The sequence below is a fragment of the Lissotriton helveticus genome, chromosome 8 (assembly GCF_964261635.1).
Source record: "Lissotriton helveticus chromosome 8, aLisHel1.1, whole genome shotgun sequence".
Lineage (NCBI taxonomy): Eukaryota > Metazoa > Chordata > Amphibia > Caudata > Salamandridae > Lissotriton > Lissotriton helveticus.
In genome coordinates this window covers 1,673,243,873-1,673,264,049 of record NC_136069.1, presented here as the reverse complement: position 1 = coordinate 1,673,264,049, position 20,177 = coordinate 1,673,243,873, and the positions used below count along the sequence as shown (strand labels likewise).

General features: G+C 45.0%; 1 protein-coding gene across 5 annotated transcripts in view; it reads right to left on the bottom strand.

Annotated features, from left to right (window-relative positions):
* LOC144773616 (transient receptor potential cation channel subfamily M member 2-like) overlaps positions 1-20,177 on the bottom strand; it is a 4,189,411-nt gene that overhangs the window by 204,854 nt on the left and 3,964,380 nt on the right. For 4 of the 5 annotated variants that reach the window (XR_013600029.1, XM_078658759.1, XM_078658761.1 and 1 more), the window contains one exon: positions 2,906-2,959. Coding sequence is in view for 3 of the 5 variants with exons in the window: in XM_078658759.1 (XP_078514885.1) it covers positions 2,906-2,959 (54 nt within the window). In the remaining 2 variants the exon portion in view is untranslated. Of the gene's footprint in view, positions 1-2,905; positions 2,960-20,177 lie in introns of those variants that run through there. The other variant, XR_013600030.1, reaches the window with a different exon arrangement.

Sequence of the window (20,177 nt, the reverse complement as noted above, 5' to 3'; positions counted from 1 at the left end):
GGTGGGGTAGGCTCCCGTCCTCTCCAGCATGTCCCGGCGCGGGGTAGGCTCCTGCCCGGGTTTCCTAATGCTACTCACGTTTCCGGCCCCTTCCGCTTCCGTCTGCAGACCCCGCCCACAACCAGGTGGGTTGCGGATTGCGGCAGAGATCTTCTTCTTCTGGCGGTAATGAGTGGTAGGCTCCCTCTTGAAGCACAGATAATGGTGGCCATAAGGAGGTGTGGGCACCCTCCGTCTTCAATATGTAAAATGCGCTGTAGGCTCCCGCTCGTTGGCGCCATGTGGGGTGGGCACCCGCTTCCTCTCCCTCCATCAGGGGGAATACCCACATTAGGATTCACTCGGGGAAGGAATGCAGCTCAGCACTGCGGAGCCCTTGTGCTCCTTCGCGGGGTCAAATAAAAAATATAGCTCTCCCAGGGTGCTATAAGAAGGAAAGGGCATCAGAATAGCATGCTCCCAGGGCACTAAAGTCCTGCATGAGTACCAGGGTCATAGCTTGGCCCAGGGAGGCCAGCACACGGGGCCCTCCAGCAGGGATGCAGCCCCCATGGCTGTTCCTCCTGGGCCCCAGCAGCAGCAAGCCCCCCCAGCTTTTGGATCAGGTACAGAACATTTTCATGGGGTCACAGCCCCTATATTGATATCAGCAAAATCCCTTTGTGTCACAGCACAGGGCCCCTTTGGACTATTTGCAGCACCCACCTGTCCGAGGTGATATCTCGCTAGTAGTGGAGGTGATGGAGTATCCTTCCACCAACTGACGCCCATGATCCGGAGGGCTTGGGCTGAGAAGGTTTTGCAGAGGAGGAGGAGTTTGTGGCTTGACCTGGCTTCTAGCCACCAGACCCACCAGCTTCGTGTGAACCACGTCCATGGCGCGCAGAGGTTGTTGGACTTGTGAGCTCCTCTGGCTGGAATAGGGTTGGCATGGTTAGAAGCCCTTTCCGTAACCAGAAAAGGCACAAAAAGCAGACCCAGGCTAGGATGAAGTCAAAAGGCTCATGGACATGGCCGTTGCCCACGAGTCCTTGAAGCGCTCAAGAGCTACAACTGCATTGTCTCCAAAGAGACAAGAGCCATCAAAGGGCATGTCCATGAGGTTAGCTTGGACAGCCCCATAAAAGCCAGACATCCTCAGCCAGGTGTGGCACCTAAAAGCCACCATCGAGAAAATCGCTGTACCTAGTGAGTCTCTCATGTCTAAGCCACATTGTATAGAAAACTTCACAACAGCTCTCCTGTCTGTAATAGCTGAGGAGAGGAGAGCCCGGTCCTCCTTCCAGATTCTGGGCAGCACTTGAGCAACCGTATCTCATAGCGAATGGGAGTAATGGCCCAAGAGGCATGCAGTGTTTATCGACCGCAATGCTAGGCTGGTAGATGAAAAGATCTTCCTACTGAAGCTGTCGAGCCTTTTGGATGCCTAGTCCGGAGGTGTGGAAGGGAACGCACCATGGGAAGTGGAGGCAATGGTTCTATTCATAGAAGTCCCTGTGCTGGAATTGGCGCAGGTGCCCAGTAGAACATCTGTCAAGGTCTCGTTGAGAGGCAGATAGGGTTCTGAGGAGGAGACACCAGGTCCAAGACCTCCACTGTCCTACGCACCACCAATACAAATGAGGCTCCGTCCTCCATAGCTAAGGTAAAGGAAACAGCATGGCAGAATCTGGAGAAGTGTCCAGGCCACTGGCATCACCCAGGTCTTGATTGGGTTGTGGGATTTCTAAGGGAGCCTGCTGCTCCTCCCAATCCTCATCATCCATGCCTTACCCTTCAAAATAGGGCAGGATGAATGGCATGGATCATACGGCTCTTTTGGTGCCAGCCTCAGCGTCATTGGACGCCCGACCGGTTCCGTGTTGTCTGGATTTATGATGGGGGAAGCACCGCTGGTGGGCACCGGCGACACAGAGGGCCTCGACGTTGGACATGGCACCAGGGAAGGTTGCACAGGTATGACTGGTGCTCGTCTGAGTCTATGCACGGATCCAAGAGAAGCCTGTGGCACTGGGGCAGAAGCCGGAGGCACACAACCCACGGAATTTCCTTCAGCTGAGCCTGCGAGCCGAAGATGCACCGGCAAGGTCAGGCTGCCCAAATATGGAGCACATGGCGTCATAAAAATATAAAAATGGGAGGGAAACACAGAGCCAAACCAGGCACCAACTCTGCAGAGTGAGACGTTGAACGGTGCGCAGGGGTACTGCTAGAAAAATCTTCCAGATCCAGCCTGACGCCTGGAAGTTCAAAGGTAAGGAATCTGTAGCTAGATGTCTCTATCAGATTGTTAGATCAGGCAGACAGTATGAGCACCAGAAATCTGTCCTCTACTGAGAAATGCTTGAATATTCACTTTAGACCAGAGGACTCCAACCTTTTCTGTAATAAGAGCTACTAATATTAGTGTTGCAGAGCGACCACATCAGACAAGATTACATTAGTAGCCACCTTATGCAAGAGTCAGCAGAGATCACTTCAGATCACTTCAGTGCACTCAGTTTATCATGCAGGGTAGCCAATGGTAAGGCAAAAAAGGCTTTATCTATTTTTAATGCCTATACATGAGTAATACATAACAGCCCTCATTGCAAAGCCTCCGGCACCAAGGTTATTATCAGAGTAGAAACCTCTCCAGCACAACATGATTTAACACTCAAATATGAGCTTTAAATACATTTTGGAAATTCAAGCATTTTTCTCCAAACATAAGCTTAAGAGTTCACATTTTATCTTCAATACAGTTTTTAATGTTGATACATATATGTTAATTCAACCAAACTAAAGCCTCTAAAAAAGTAGGTTAGTCCGCCCATAGGAGAGCTGCCCACAGGTAGTTGGACAGCTCCAAGAAGCTTACAAGCTACTCACTGAAGAAGCCTGCATTAGACAAACATTTACTCACAATGGAAGTTCATCATTCTTTGTGTATTCACTTTTGGGTTGGGAGCCAGCGGTCCTATAAAAGAAATAAGAGATGGTCAGCATTGGGTTTCCAGCAAGAAAGGCTGTCGTGAAAATGATTAATATGTGAAGAACAAAAAGATTCTACGTCAAGAAGAGGGCAGTATGAGGTGATATACAAGGCCACTGGAATTATGTGATTGTGCAGCTGCGGCTATTTTCGCATAGTTGTGGAATTGCTGCATTTGACACATAATCCATCATCTGCCGCATAAACTGCAGATTTTAACAAAAGAGTCATTTATTTCTAGCTCAAACGGTTCAAAAGTAAACATAAACTGAGCAACACGTGTTGCCGCACAGTGGATGGCGATTTGCAAAGGTTTTGGTCTTAGACTGGTACTAATGAGGTACAACTAATGCCCAGACAGTGTTAACAAGTTAAAAAATGGCAAAAAGTTTTGAAGTAATTCTGTCACAAAATGTAATATATATTTCCTGTTACCCTGGTGAAATCACACACAGAACCAAAGCTACAAAGGAATATTTGAAGCTTTGTTCCTCAGACAAATGAATCAGTTACTTACCTTCGGTAACGCTCTATCTGGTAGAGACAGTATCCAGCTGCAGATTCCTTACCTTTGAATTCTCCTGAGGCGCCAGACTGGATCCGAAACGTTTTCGATAGCAGTACCTCTGCTCGTTGGTAGAGGGCGATGAGCGACATCATCCACAAGATGTGATGACGGCGGAGTCCATAATAGGCCCTCCCCTGACGTGCTGACATCAGTTCCTTCAATTACACTTTTCTGTGCCAAAAACACAGAGCCACCAATAGAAACTGCCTATGGAAACAGTGCGCTAAAAAACAGTAATCTTTATGTCAAAACAATTAGTACGTCCTAATGGAAAGCATTAAAATCCCCAGAAAGAGCTTGTAGACAAAAAGAGAAACCAGTTTGCAGAATGGGGAGGATAGATCCAGTCTCTTTCAGATGAGGTGTTTCCAAAGGTAAGTAACTTATTATTCTGATAGAGACATCTAGCTGTAGATTCCTTGCCTGTGAATCAGATACCTAAGCAATACTACTCCTGGAGGTGGTGTGCAAACTAGTCCCACTAATGATCCCTGAATAGGAGTAGCCGCTCTGTAATAAGAAAGAGATAGCAGGCTTTTTTAGGAATGTAAGTGAGGAAAAAGGGAGACGCTTCAAACAGTGTAGTGCAGTCCATAGGGAACTAAAGCCGATAAGACATTGACAAACATGGGGGAAAACGTTGCCCATGTCAGTGGAATTAAGAAGTATCTGAGGAGAACACTCAATAGAAACATAAATACAATGTAGGACCCCTGATGGTTTCTGCTCCATGGTTGGACGGAGCAGAAGGACAAAGCTAACAGCCAATGCCACTGACTCCTTGTCATAGAAAACAAGTATGTGAGCTAAACTTGCCCTGAGAACATAGGGAAACAAGCATTGGCATAGGAAATAGGTCTCGCTTTTGGAAGAGTGCTGCTTAAGATTATTGTAGGATGTTGCCATAGATACTCTTAGAATGTTGATAGAGACACTTGCATAATGGTGATATGGGTAGTTCTCGCTTAGAATAGTAAAGCATTTGTTAATTGTGCTATAGATAGTGGCGAATTGGTGTAATTGTTGTGTTTCTGTCACTTGTAGAATTATTCCAGAGACAACTGGGCATAGTGCTGTGGTGCATCAGGGACTGCTGTTGTAGAGACCTGGAGAACAGAGCTACACACATTTCTAAAGTGGCATATTATACACACCTGTAACGGTGCTATCGAAACTCATGGGAATGCACAATAGACTGTTTTGACATTTTGCTGAAAAAGCCTTGAAATGCGGCTATGGACTCTCAACAGAGAGGTGTTTTAGACTACTGTAGAATTCTGGTCTACACACTGGAGGGATGCCACAATGGCCACTACTAGAAATGTGCTATAGACGAAAGCAATGTTTTTTCTTTTTTTAAGTTTAGATTGCTAGTACATGCACTTTTAATAAAGTTGTATAGACACTTACCTATAGTGCTAAAGACACTCATTGATTTATTTCACAATCTCTTGTGGAATGATGATGCTGATACTCCAGTATTGGGGTTTCAGTTGTATAAAGAATAATGCTAAGACACTCAGCGAGTGGTGCTAAAGAAACTCACTGAATGGTGTGCTAGATAATATATTGGTGCTAAATATGCTATAATAAAGAGTCGCTATCTTTACTCATGGAATCTAGTTAGAGATATTGAAGGAATGGTGGACTATTGCTGCCATATTCAGGGATATAATAGTAAACTCCAGTGGACCTTGTGGAATTGTGTTTCCGACTCTCATGGGATTATGGAAATAACAATTATGCAATGGTGCTATCGACATTCATGGAATAGTGCTATATGCATCGGTGAAATGGTGCTACATCCATCCACAGAATGATGCCCAAACAATAGACAAGGGGTCCTATAGCTCCATGTGGAAAAAAGCTATGGAGACATAGATATACACAATTGTAGAAATGCTATCGCATGGAATGGTGCTAAAGATAATCACAAAATGGTTCTATGGTCAGACACATAGGAGAATTCTACACAGTAGCGGCATTCATTTTCTGACATTCATTAATGGCGGTGCTATAAACACTAAATTGACTGGTGATACAAATACTTTAGTGGTTTTACTTCAATCATAGTGGTGCTGTAAGCACTTATTGAATGGGTGTACAGATACTCTCTGAATGATACTATCTACACCTGCAATGCAGATGATGGTGGGGCATAGCAGGAGAGCCATCATATACAAATAAATAGAAAAGAAGCAGGAACTTGGGATGCCCAATACTGTTTCCAGAGCAGTGAGGGTGGAGTGGAGTGAGGAAGTGCTGGATAACGCAAACACTCGGAGATAGGGAATAAGTGACTGAGTATCTGAAGGGTCTTGAGTACTTGAGAGTTAGTTTGGTTTAGAGACTTTGCATGTGGCAGGAAATGCTCATGATAAACAGTAGGGTCTGGAGCTATTTACTGAATCGGAGGAGGGTGAGGCCAGTCCTACTGTTGAATGGAATTTAGTTCCACAGTTTTGTAGTGTAGATTAAGAAGGCTTGATCCCTAATTGTTGCTTATTTACATTTAAGTTGTTTTAGACTTAGCAGGGATTGGCTTCTGGTGTTGGAAATGGAGATCTTCCCTGCTAGGTAGGCTGCTGATATTGTAATGAGATAGATCTTTAGTTAATAGAATAGTGTTCCTGAAGATCATGCAATTGTTTCATCAACACTCAAGAAGCGGTGCTTGAGGTTCCTGTAGACAAATGTGACAGACAGGGTGCTATGGAGATAAAACACCAAAGGACTAGTGCTGTTGACAGTTGTGGAATGGTGCTATTGTCAATCAGATAAGGGTAAGAACCACTCACATGGGGAATAGTGCTATTCACATTTTTCTTTTGCAGTTTTACATAGCGCAAACTCGACCAAAGGTATTGGAGCTTTACACGAGCACCAGTTACGTTACACAAGAACTCCTTAATTTTTGGTAGCCGCAGGGAGATTAATTGATTCACTGGATGTTGAGCCACCGCCGAAACTCAAACCTGGTTCCCCAGCTCCAAAGCGAGCAGCTCTGGCCATTAGGCCACATCCTATCAATGGCATGATGCTATTGGCCCTCGTGAGTGATAGTACTGGCTCTGGTTCGGTGCTTCAGTTCACACTTTTGCAGTGGTGCTCCTAGAAACCAAGTTATGGTGCTGTCAACCCTCTTGGGATTGTGCCATCTATGCTTGTGCAGTAGCTCAGTAAACACTAAAGTACTTGATTCTATTGGCACTTGGGCAATAGCATAATGGACACTCACAGAAGGCTGCAATTGACATTCTTGGAATGGTTGTTACACACTTGTGAATAGATGCTATAGACTCTTGTGTAGGAATGGGATACACACTTGTGTCATCGAAGAATAGCGCACCTGATACTCATGGAGTAATGGTACAGACAGGAATGGAATGGTGTAGCCTGGTGTGATCGACCATTAACTACTACAGACCCTTAATGATGCATCCTATTGCCAGTCATGGAATAGTCCTATACCTCCCGCGAATAATGTCTTCCTCATTCAGTTGTACGTTCCAGCCAGCAGCATAGCAGTCCTGAGGACAATCTATCAGGGGTTTTGCTCTGCACAACTATTTGCATCTTTTTTGTCATTCCTAGAAGTCACATCTCTCGGGGCATTCTCAAGTATAAAACACCAGAAATCACTAACGGAATCCAGCCCCGCGAACTCACCGGACCAGACTTGCAGAGGAAACCTCGTTTTCAGAAGGTACAGAGGTGGACATCAAAGGTGGCCGAGCAGGTGATAGATATGTGAGCATGGCTCCTCTGAAACATGAGCCAGACCCACTGACTGTCACTAAGTCCTGGGGGGCTTGGGTGGTCTCCAAAGAGGCAGCAGTTGTCCTCCACTCTTGCACCCACAAGAACTGAGAAGCCCTAGACAAATTCCTATCCAAAAACGACTACCTCTGGAAGACTGTGTATAAAGCAAAGGTAAACCAGATTTGTTCCTCAACATAAAATCTGGGCACACAAGTAACTTGCTAGTTTCGTGAAGGGGCACGGGGGTCTGTTAGCCACTAAGATCAGGGGTGTTTTCTAGTTTTTGGTATAAGTATAATAAAATCGTAAAATAAATTCAGGGAGCGGAATGGGAGTTACTGCAAGAGCTGCCGACTTTAAATCTGGAGAACCCGGATCCAGTCTCGGCGTCGGCTCAACACCCTGTGATTCTGGGCAAATAGTGTAATCTTCCCCTCCCTAAAAAGTGAATGTGACCTTGTGTAATGTGACTGGTGCTCATATAAAGCGCTCCAATACGTTCTGGTCGAGTTAGCGCTATATAAAGCTGAAAAAAACAGCAGGCATGGTAAAATAGTGATCTTACAGGGGCAGGGCATTTTTCTGCCTCGTGTACACAAAATAGAGAGACATCAAAGGCCTTCGGACAGGGAGCCGCTTCTGAGAGAAGTAGAAATCTGCTTCAATGGGAAACGGGCTGCAGAAAAACAGTGTTCTCGCAGACAGGGGGCGCTACAGTTGCAGTCAACACTTGGAGGGTGAGCCACACCAGAGACAAGTGTCTACACTGCACACATCAGCATCACACAGACTTTCTCTAGCATGTCACTCAGCGACGACAGCGACATACTCCCGCAAAATACAAAGAAACCCCAGAGATGGACCCGTCTCAAAGGCTGCACAGACATAACGACGCCAGCGACAGGCTTTAACCCGCCAGATACCGGTAGACTCCAGCACGTGATGACAACAAGCCTGAATTCAACATCAGAGTCAGACATACCACGCACGCAACATATAGATGCAGTGAGACTGCAACTCCCCACATATAAACATAGCCCGACAGACACAACCGCCAGAGCCCTGTACACAACAACACAACCAGAGTTTCCTCTTCATTTGTCCTCCGTTATTTGTTTCCCTGCCTTTTTTTTTTTTTTTACAACAACTCTGATTTACAAAAGTACTCAGAAATGCACAGTAATACAGACGGTGACATCATTTGTGAGTGCAATTCATAAGTTATAAAAAAAATGTAGAGTTGCACTCGTAGTGGATGTAAAAACATTTAGAACTTCTGTAGGACCGGACTCCAAAGCAAAATGCGCTCATGCTAACTCTTTTCCACAGGTAGTAAAAGTGCAATAATAATTCAAATTATTACTGGTTCAGACAGCATGTTTTATCCCCTTCACTAGCTCCTTTGATGCCACGAGGCTGAAGAACACATAAAAAAAAAATTGTAATCAGATTCACTAGCTGGAGCGATAATTGCGACCAGATGGGCCGTGCGCTCCCGCGATTGAATCGCCTGACGTGCACGCGTTCCATTGAAGGCAATGGAAAGCGTGGACGTGCTTGGCTGATAAGCTTAGCGTTGGGAAAAGGTAATTTTCCTTTGCAGTGTGTTATAATGTACTTTTACTTAATACACCCTCCCTGCAGAAGTTCTCTCCCTGCTGCTCAACCACTGATGATGTCAAATGGAATGTTGATAGTGTTTGGTTTAGAAGAGTATGTCAGTTGGTGTGGAAGGGCTGAGCTGTGGAGAGCCTGCTCCTGGTGGGGCATTACAATGGATCTGACTAACATCTAATAAAGCTATGATCCTATTCTACACGTCTGGACATCGCATCATTCTTCATTATAACACTGGCGACGATGCAAAGAACCCATGGAGCTACCTTCGATGGATTGACTTTTAAGACTGAAGTAAATGAAGCTGTTTTTTTTTAAGAAGTAAGAAGTTTAAGAAATTTACTACTGTTTGGAAATTATTGGACTTATAAAACTCAAGTAAGTAAACTTAAACTTAATGAAACTAGGCACCCAATTGCCCCACCAGTGACCCTGACAACGGTCGCCCTTAATTAGATTGTGCCAGTTTCTAATTGCCTGCCTACTGCCTTTGGAACAAGACTTCCAACTTCTACCACGTTGTCCCTGCCTGGGTTTGATTGTACTACACACTGGATAATTCTGGATGTTATGGTCTGCTTTGAACTGTGACTAACGCTAAAGCTTGAATTATAATTATAATCAACAACGTGTGTTGTGCATCCACCCATGCATGAAGTTTGGGAATCCTGACTACATTGTTGATTAACAGAGACATTTGCAGTCGGAAGTATTAGTCAAGCCCCAAGTTTTTACGAGTGTCTTTAATCAAACTTTCCCACTATTTGATGATCAGAAGTATATGTCAAGCCCCAAGTCTTATCGAGTGTCTCAAAATTTCCCACTGTTTGGTGACCGGACCGTCGGATTTGGTGATCGGGGGCAGGGCTCGAGCCCCGGAGTATTGTGTTATAATTTTTTTTCTCACATTCTCGGACACGATAGTGTGACTTTGAATAATTTCCTTAATTTCTAAATTGAAATTTAAACTGTCGCCTACCTGCAACGGTCTCTCCCCGCTCGTGGGCTCTAGCACGAGCCCTGTCTTCATCTTGTGGAGTGTTCTACTGCTTCCATGTTTTGTTGTGCGCGCATGCCTGAAGCCACCCGGTACGATCTTGATGTACGTGCCATCAGCGTGATGTAATCTTCATTAAGGGCTCTAGCTGGATGATGTTGGATATTTTCCCTCAGCCGAGTGTGGGTGATTCATCTTGAGTCTATAATTAGCATTCTCAGTCAGCATTGGAAAAGATGCACCAGCTCTGTTTTCTGATGTCCGGTTTTTCAAGGATTTTCACAGTTCGTGTTTTAGCTTTGAGTAAGGTGTAATTCTACAGTGCCATCTAGTGACTATTTGGCGTCATTGCTCCTCAACAAGAAAAACAAAAGCTCACTCGTGAATGTCATTCTTTGTGAAGTTTGCCTGATATGTTGAGAAGTGACTGTCTTGGGCTTGTCACCAAGTTCACATCAAGGAAAAGGAAATTTAAACAAGACAAGTGAAATTTATTTCGAATTTATTTTGGGAGGCCTTATCTGGATACTATTAAATGCTCCTTTAGCCATAAGGGAGTCTCTACTTCGGCTTGAAACCCAGCTGCCACAGGAGCTTTTGATGTTCCCTTCGGGTGAGTGATCGCTCACCGGCGTAAAAGACTTTCTTTCATTTTCAATTTTTATTAATGCTATATTGTTTGTGGGGTGGTTGCAGGGTGTTGAATTTTACTGATATTTTACTTTGACATTGGGCTTTAAATGTATATGCCTTGACTGGGGTGAATATCTTTGGAGTATGTTTTTGCAAATTGTTTTTACTATGAGGCTGGTTTTTGAGAGTATCTTTTGGTTTATGTTTTGCACTGTGCGTCATTGATACGCACGTAGAGTATTTTTAGACTGTGTGTTACGGGTGCACACGTGGAAAGTTTACCTCTTGTGTAACTTCTTCCATTTGGTTTTGTTTTTACCCTGTATATGGTTAATGCTTCAAGTAGGTGTTTGGGCTGTGCATTGTAGTTGTATACGTTGAGTTTGGAGATTTTCACGATATAATTACTTTGGATTTAAGCAGGCCTATAATATGTTTGCTTTGGGTTAAGGGATACCCTGGATTTGTTTTATGTTTTTGACTGTGCATTTTGGTTGTGCATGTTGGGTTTCGATTTTCTCATAATATATTTGCTTTGGGTTTAAGCAAACCAGGATATGTTTGCCTTGGGTTAAGGGATACCCATATTGGTTTTTAGAGTGTTTGGGAGGTTTTATTGCCCTTTCTTAGCTTGGGTTGTGTCTTATTCCATTTCTTTTGGGTAGACCTGGTTCTTTCCTTGGTTTGTGCCTTAGTTTGTGGTGCATTAGGCTACTCATATTGTGCCCGTAGTTTGGGACGTAGGTTTTGTGGATAGTTTCCACTGGTTTTGATGTATATTTTTATTTAACGAGCTTTCTTTTGTTTGTGATCATTATGAAAGGGAGATGGGTGTAACAACTGAGTTCTCATCCATTTTCCTTTGTCCTCATATGTATGTTTGGCAACTTTCTTACATTTGTTGTTATGATCATTTTAATATAGAGATGATGTATAATTTTTCTTATTATTACATCCTCTTTCTTATTATTTCATCCTCTTTTGTAGGAACATGTAATTTACCATCTTCACATGTGTTATTTGTTTTCTATCATTATGAAAGGGGGATGTGTTATAATGTACTTTTACTTAATACACCCTCCCTGCAGAAGTTCTCTCCCTGCTGCTCAACCACTGATGATGTCAAATGGAATGTTGATAGTGTTTGGTTTAGAAGAGTATGTCAGTTGGTGTGGAAGGGCTGAGCTGTGGAGAGCCTGCTCCTGGTGGGGCATTACAATGGATCTGACTAACATCTAATAAAGCTATGATCCTATTCTACACGTCTGGACATCGCATCATTCTTCATTATAACACAGTGCATGCGCACTGCGAAGGCTCGACCTAAAAAGGAGCTCAGAGCAGAACCATGATGGAGAGAGAGAGAGCACCGATCAATTTTTCAGCAGAAGTATTGTGAGAACAAGAACATTTGGTATAGACCTCTCATGTTAGAAGAAAACACTGCGAGAGAGAAGGTAACCCTCTAGGATTATCTGATGTAGAAGCAGGGTCGGCTTTAGTGCTAATGGCGCCTGGTCCGAGAGTGTTTGTTTGCACCTCCCGCCCACCATGAATTCCCTCTCCGACACCTTTTAACAGTCACACTTAAGTCTCCATAATCACTCTCTTTAGATGCATTTAATTAGTTACATAGCGTCACTCATAACAGTGTAGGGTGTCACAGCACTTTGCTTCACACACATTACACAGAGATAATCAATCATATGTGTGTAAATAAGTGTATAAGAAATGTTACAAGGTGTAGAAGTGACATTTCATCCATACCAGTAGGCAGTATAGTTTAAGAGTGCTTGGTATGGAGAAGCACAAACTCAGAATTGAAAATGGAACACCATAGTTGGTGGTTCTCATTAATAATAATACTTGATTTCTACTCTTTTTTGCAAAATTAATCTATGTGTAATATATACTTTGAAGTGCATGCAGTTCTTTGATGACAGTTAATAATTCACTGTTCTAAATTAGAATTTTAACTTATAAACTGCAAGTAACAAAAGGATGTCTCTTAGAAAAGCAATAACTGTAGGAAGTTGGCTTAGTATGAGGTTCACACTTATTTAAGTGATGCACCTTGCACTAATCCAGACGACCCTTATGGTGGTTTTAGTGGTCCTAGATAACCTCAGCAAGCTCTCTAAGATGTAGCTGTGGCATGCAGCCTTCAGGCTTAGTCCAGAAGGAGTGTTATGTAGCTTGTTTTACCAGATCTAATCATGTAGTGTAGGTTAAAAGAAAAAGCACACATAACCCCAAGGAGGCTGTGTGCAGAGTGGAAACACAACTGCATACTCAATAGAAGTCAATAGGAAAGTCGCATTTGCATATTTGAAGAGGAAAGACCCATCGCAGTGGACCCTGAAAAGAACTCATGGACAGAAGGCTGGCGAGTCACCCCACCCATGGATACCCCAGGAATCCATTTCTGAATTTAGTCTTTATTCGATCATTTTCAATCATAAAAGACACATATAAAATACATAAAATGTGAGAACGATAACATAAAATGTTTGAAAAGGCAATGTCATTAAGAAAAATTCCATTAAAATTCCATGCCGTAACAATACTAATAAAAAAAATTGGTTGTATTTAGAAAAAGAGGATCTTGATAAAAAACATTTAAATCCATAATGGCCCAAGGTTTAGTTAGTATCTTCGTGTTTTTTTTTTTTAACAATTTACCTTGGATGACAACGAGAAAGCGACAACACATAGTATAAACAGGTTACATAGTACAGTGCAAATTATTCCTTCTAAGGGCCCAAGTCCAACTCAAGAATTTAGCCATAGCAATGACTACGACTTCACTAGTGTCTGTCTTTAAGATTCGCAAAGCCAATTGGCATGATCTTGTACCAATTTGTTGGCAAATCGGCTTGAGCCATTTATAACGTGGGCCCTTATGTGCAGGGCACATAAGGGTTAAGGTCTCTTCCTGGGATGGACACCTATGGCAATTCTTGTCTTGATCATCAACCCCACTTTGGCGTAAAAGATTTTAAGGGGAGGGTGCCCACTCTAAATTGGTGAAAGAGTTTCCTATCACCAGGTCGCGTAATAGAGTCCCAGTAGGCCTCCAGCCTATATTCGTACTTATGATTTAAAAAGAGGCCTGTTAGGGAATCGCTATTCACCAGTGACTAGGACTTCTGACAGACCATGTCGCCATATAGAGCTTTAAAATCTTTTTTAGTCTGGAACAGGTTCCCTTCTGGGTCCGCCCACAAATGGCTGAGCCCCATGCCAATTACTGTACCCTTAATCTTTTCTGACCATATGATTTTTGAGGACTTATCAACTTTTCTAATATACTTAACAGCTTTAGCATAGGGTGCTAGCTCCGGGGTTGTCCATAGTCTTCACCAATAAGCAAGAGGTCTAAAACCCGCAGCCTCCTCAAAGGAAATACATCCCAGATCTAAAAGTAAGGGTTTAAGAGGGGATGATTGTGGGAGGCCAGTCACTGCTCTCAGAAACTTGTTCTGGACTAGGACTTATGGAACTAAATTTTCGAAGCCCTAGAGTTCCGCACCATAAATTATCGAAGCCCTAACTTTCCCTTGATAAATAGTTAGTGCCGGTCCAACTGGTTTGGTTTGGGATAGCCGGTGTTCTTTTAGAAGGGCCCCTGCTAGTTGATTGTGCCTTAAGACTAGTAAATCTATCTGTGGCTTCCAATTCATCCTTTTGCCCATATTGACGCCCAGGTAAGTGAAGGAGTCAGTTTGTTCCAAAGACACATTGTTCATTTCTACTCTGGCTTTCACGATTTTACCTCCAATCCTACCTGTGTGCCCGTTCTCAGAAAGTTGCCCTTTTTCATCCTCACCCAAACCTATATGTTGCGGTGTTCCCCAGGGGTCAGCCCTTAGCCCCTTGCTTTTTAATGTGTATCAGGCCCCTCTCTTCACCTTAATCGCCAACTGGGGCGTCAAAGCAATCTCATACGCCGACGTTACCCAGTTGGTGCTGCCATACCAAGATCAGATGAAGGAGGCCTTTAGCAATTTTAAGGGATGTCTCCGTGATGTTGCCACCTGGATGAACACGAACAAGTTTAAATTAAATGCAGAGAAAATAGATGTGATCTTTTTTGGGAAAGGCCCTGCGCCCTCACCAGATCTTTGGTGGCCTACTGAAATGGGGCCTCCTCCTTCTCCCAGTACGAGTGCTAAAAACCTTGGGGTGAGGTGGGATGACGACCTCTATTTCTCACCCCACATTCAACAAGTAACGGCTGGTTGCCTAAATAAACGGAGAAATGTACGTAAATTCCTGAACTTACTGCCCGAAGACTGCCGCAAACTAGTAGTCCATGCCACAGTAACATCTAGGCTGGACTATGCCAATGGCCTTTACTTGGGCTTACCGAAATATGCGATCCAGCGATTGCAACTGGTGCGAAATGCGGCAGCACGGCTGATCAAACACATACCGTTCAAACAACATATCTCGCCACACCTAGGAGCGCTGCACTGGTTACCAGTGGTAAGCAGAATTGAGTTTAAGGCTCTGACACTTGCCTACCGGGACTTGCAGGGCAAGTGCCCACACTATCTCAAACTAAGACTCCACCGCTACAAACAGGCACGCCCCCTGCACTCATGTGCGCAAAATCTGCTCCTGGTCCCACGCGTCTCAAGAGCTTGGCTTGGATGGAGAACTTTTTCAGCCGCAACAGCCAGATTGTGGAATGCCCTACCACTTGAGCTTCGCAATGCGAGCTCGGAATTGTGTTTCAGGAAACAGTTAAAAACGTGGCTTTTGAAACACTAACTTCTTCTTTCACTTGATACACTGCCCCCCCCCCCACCCTGCTCACTAAGCGCCGGGACACCTCAGTGAGAGGTAGCTGTTGCGCAATATAAACTTCAGTATTATTATTATTATTATCATGGGACTCCCAGAACAGCTCAGGTGAAAATGGGATGTCTTATTACTCTGCCTTCTCTTTGTCTATGGAGAGGTTCCTCAGAAGGGGGTGGCTACAGCCCATTTGAACTTTTGTTTGGATATCCAGTTAGGGGTACATTGTGTCTAGTTAAGGAGGGCTTAACCTCCTAAACAGGATATTGTGGACTTTGTCATTGGCCTGCATTCACATATGGCTGAGTACCTGAAGAAGGCCAGTAAACACCTAGAGGCCAGTAAAGAGCTTCAGAAAGCCTGGCATGGCCAAAAGGCTACCCTGACCTTTTCCCGGGCAGGCCAGGCAGGCCAGAAAGTGTGGGTGTTGTAGCCTGCAGCCCCAGCAGCTCTCCAAGACAAATGGAGTGGTCCCCACAAAATCCTTAAAAAGAAAGGTGATGTCACCTACTAGGTGAGTCTAGGCACTCCAAGAAGTCCCCACAGGGTACTTCATGTGAACCGCCTAAACCTTTGGTGGACAGAGCTGACATGAGCTTGCTCATGGCCGCTGATGAGGGACAGGAGGAAGCGAGTGACCCTCTCCCTGATCTCCTCTCCCAAAACCCTGTTGATGGGTCAGTTGATGGGGTAGCCTTTTTGTTTATAAATATTTTATTGGCATTTAGAAAACATACAGAATAACATTGTTCATACACACATATCATGATGTTACAATGAGAAGTTACAGTTATATCAGAAAATATAAAACAAAACCAAAGCAGAGGCGATACAGTCTGGACATGTAATGGTTTGATATTTTACTGTTTAAACAGAGAAAAGCAATATGTTTATAAGAATTTAATTTGTATAATATTGTCAGGTGTAAAGGCTCTACATGAGAAGTGACACCTTTCTGGGGTCTCACTCCCAGCGCGGCTTTCAACTTTAGATGCTCAATCTTCAGCTGGACAGCTATGGTAAGTTTTGCGTTTTTGATATGGGAAACGCGGGCTCGACCTCAGTTAGTTGCATGGAAATAAGGCGAGGTATTGTCTCTTATACTCAGGATAATTGTCGGATTGGGGCTTGGCCAGCAGAGCGCACCTAAATGGTAGCCATCTTGCTGCATGGCTTAAGCAATGCCCCCAGTTGATGGAGTTTCCTTGGCAGGCAGCCTCACTGACCAGCAGCAAGCTGATTGCAGGACGGTCCTCAATCAGTACAAACATATGTTTTCTCTGACACCCATTCAAACTACCTGGTGTACCTGTGACGTGGACACAGATGCCAATATGCCAGTAAAGAACAGAATTTACAAACAGTCCATGTTAGAGATTGCATCTGGACAGAGGTCCAAAAGATGCTGGAATGTGGGTTCATTGAGCCTTTAGATAGCCACTGGGCTAGTCCAGTAATCCTGGTATCAAAACCACACACCAAGGGTGGAAAAAGAGAGATGTGTGGACAACAGAGGCATCAATGCAGTCACTAGGACTGATGTCCAGCCTATTCCATGGACAGATGAGGTCAAAGATACTTTGGCCTGAGCCAGGTTTCTGAGTGTATTTGACCTGACTGCTGACTAGTGGCAAATTAGACTAGCTGAGGATGCTAGGCCAAAAACAGCACTTTCAACCCCCAGTGGGCATTAGTAATTTATTGTGATGGCCTTTGGTCTGAAAAATGCACCTGCCACATTTTAGAGGCTGGTGAACAAAGTCCTAACAGGCCTGGAAGCCTATCTTGCAGCATATCCAGATGATATTGCTCTCTTTAACTCCATCTGGGAGGGTCACCTGGTCCACCATAGAAATGTTCTGGAGGCCCTGCAAAAGCCAGGCCTCACTATCAAGGCCACCAAGTGCCAGATCGGGCAGAGCAAGGTTGTATCCTTGGGCCACCTGGTATGTGGAGGACAAGTTCAGCTATTGGAGAACAAAATCCAGACCATCAGGGACTGGGTTGCTCCCAGTACCCAGACTCAGGGCAGAGCTTTCTTGGGCCTGACTGAGTACTAAAAGAGGTTTTTAATGGATATGAGTCTATTGTGACTCACCTTAATGATCTCACCTCCAAGAGAATGCCGAAGACAGTTCAGTGGACAGTTAGCTGTCAGAAGGCATTTGATGACCTGAAGTAGGCCATCTGCACTGCTCCCATTCTGCAAAGTCCTGACTATTCCAAAAACTTCATTGTCCAGGATAATGCATCTGAAATAAGGTAGGAGCTGTTTAGTCACAACAAAATGCGAAGGGCCTGGGCCGACCGGTAGCTTTTATAAGCAGAGGTTTGACCCCCAGGGAGAAACGCCGATCAGATATAGAGAGGGAGGCCTTTGCTGTGGTCTGGGCCTTCAAGAAATTGAGACCATACCTGTTTGATACTCGCTTCATTGTTCAGACAACCCATAAGCCCCTCTTATAGTTTAATTAAAAGAAGGGTGAAAATCCCAAACTTCTGAGGTGGCCTATTTCCCTGCAGGGGATGGACTGTTCAGTGGAACATAGGCCTGGGCGTAACCATACAAACGTAGATGGACTCTCCAGATGTTTCCACTCAAAAAATTAAGACCCACCTGGGCAAAGTTTTTTTTTATATATATATATTTTTATTATTATAACACAAGAGAAGAAATAGACATATCGGGTGTCATTAAACGAAACACAGCACAGCTGTGGACGGGCAAATGAAGTGAAGAAACACCATACAGTCATGAGCAGCAGAAAAATCAATACCAATGACAGCTGAAGCGAAGCAGTTAAACAGCAATGACCGCAGGCATCCCCCCACACCATCCACCCACCGGAAATACAGGATATACGAAGCGTACATGTGACACCCAGATATGAAGACGAAAAACAGGAGAATACGCCACAGCTCTTGTGAAGAAGGGAAAAGGGAATAGAACGGTCATAGAAAATAACAAAGAAACATAAAAAAAACCACAACCCCCCACCCTACACCCCTGCAGATGGCTACGACCTAACCCCACTAGCAGTGTGCCTGTCGCCCCCTAAACTACACCCCAAGGAAGGGAAAAAGGTGGAGGAGGAGAGTGTACAATACTATATGAGCTCCCAGACTCCCATCCCCCCGCCAAAAGCAGACACCCCCTATCGTAAGAATAGCAAGTCATATCAAATCAAGAGACAGTCTGTAGGGGAGTCGCAAACAGAAAAAAAAAAGGAACATCCCGTCCAACCCCGGCACCGCAGAAATAGCAAACCCCGTCTCAGGCACATCAGAAAGACAGTAATCAGAGTAATCAGATGCACAACCGGCCCCGCTCCCACAGATACAACCCAACAAAAACAGAAGGAACATTGCATCGAAGCCCAATCAAGTTCAGCCTAAACCCTCGCGATCCATCACGTAGACCCGTTCAAGAACAAACAGGCCGCCGCGATTCTCCACGTCAGTTACATCCATTCGATCCGCCATCACAGCAAGAATATCCGAAAATAGTAGAGTGTCAAAGTCAATTCGAAGGGAGGGATAGCAGGATAAACGTTCACAGAGTTCAAAAGTCAGAGCAAGTCCACTGCCCACCAGCGGTAAAGCATCAAAGCGGTGTTGGTCGCTCACCGAAAGAGGCGAAGGTGTAATTCGGTAGTCGTTGGAGAAGGTACACTGTCTCAAAAGGGTAGTCACATCCAGCTCGGGCGGTGTCCAAATAGGGCCAAACACACCTCCAGTCCTTTCGGCTTCGATCGCCGCCATCTTAGGGTTGCCGAAAGTTTCAAAATCAATATTCCGCACGGGGTCCCCGGTGTCAATCAAGACGTTATCCGCGGGTGGAGTGTCTCGGCTTTCTAGTAACAAAGGGTCGGAGTCCGGTCCCAGGCTGATATGGGCAACAGTCACGATCATCCCCTGGAAGGTGGCGGTGAATCGTTGTGGAGCTCCAAAATGGCGGCCATCACAGTGCGTAGCGACGGTGTAATGTCAGCCCGCTCCATCACCCCTCAATGAGCGACCGGGCGGGTGTCAAAACCCCAGAGGTCGACTTCTCCGGGGCACAGGGCAGAAGCAATGTAGAAACCACTGTAAACACGGCCAAATCACGATAGTTGCACCGTCGCCGCCCACGAGGAACCAAGCCCAGAGAACCACCGGGAGCTCAACGGGGTCTCCGGGCAGCGGATCCCCGAACAAATAGTCGGTACTAACAGGCCACTATAGGTGCAGGGCAAAGCTGTCACCGGAGCACCGTCCAATAGGGAGAAGAAAAAGGGTCACTTCGGGAGACCGAATCCACCCACTTTTTACAGCCGATGTTGTTCGACTCCAACCCGGCCAAGTTGAAACTCGAGGCCCCGGCGTCAGATCCGGGTTAGGCCAAGAATGGCGCACGGCATATCTTCGCCGTCCGGGCCGTTAGAAGTTTCGGGGTGGCACCTTTCAGATCAGCCGCAGTTCATCTGCACGGGAGTCCGGCAGGAAGTCAGTATGAGAGTCAGGATTTATGAGCCTCTGGCGGAGGTCGGCGGAGCCGGGAGCTTATGCGGCCATCTTGGTTACGAGCGTAGCTCCTCCTCCGGTTAGCCACCTGGGCAAAGTTAGTCTCATCTCCTTACATTTGAGGGAGGGGTTGTGTAGGAAAGTAGGATCTGATTTCATGGTCACTCCCACTTTTTGCTGTTGTCATGATGTTTTTCTGTCTAGTCTGACTGTGATCGTGCTAACCAGGACCCCAACCTCTGTGCTTCCTCCCTAAATTGGACATGTTGAGTGCCTAGGTACCCTCCAGATTGGCTACTGGTGTACCCTGATAAGTC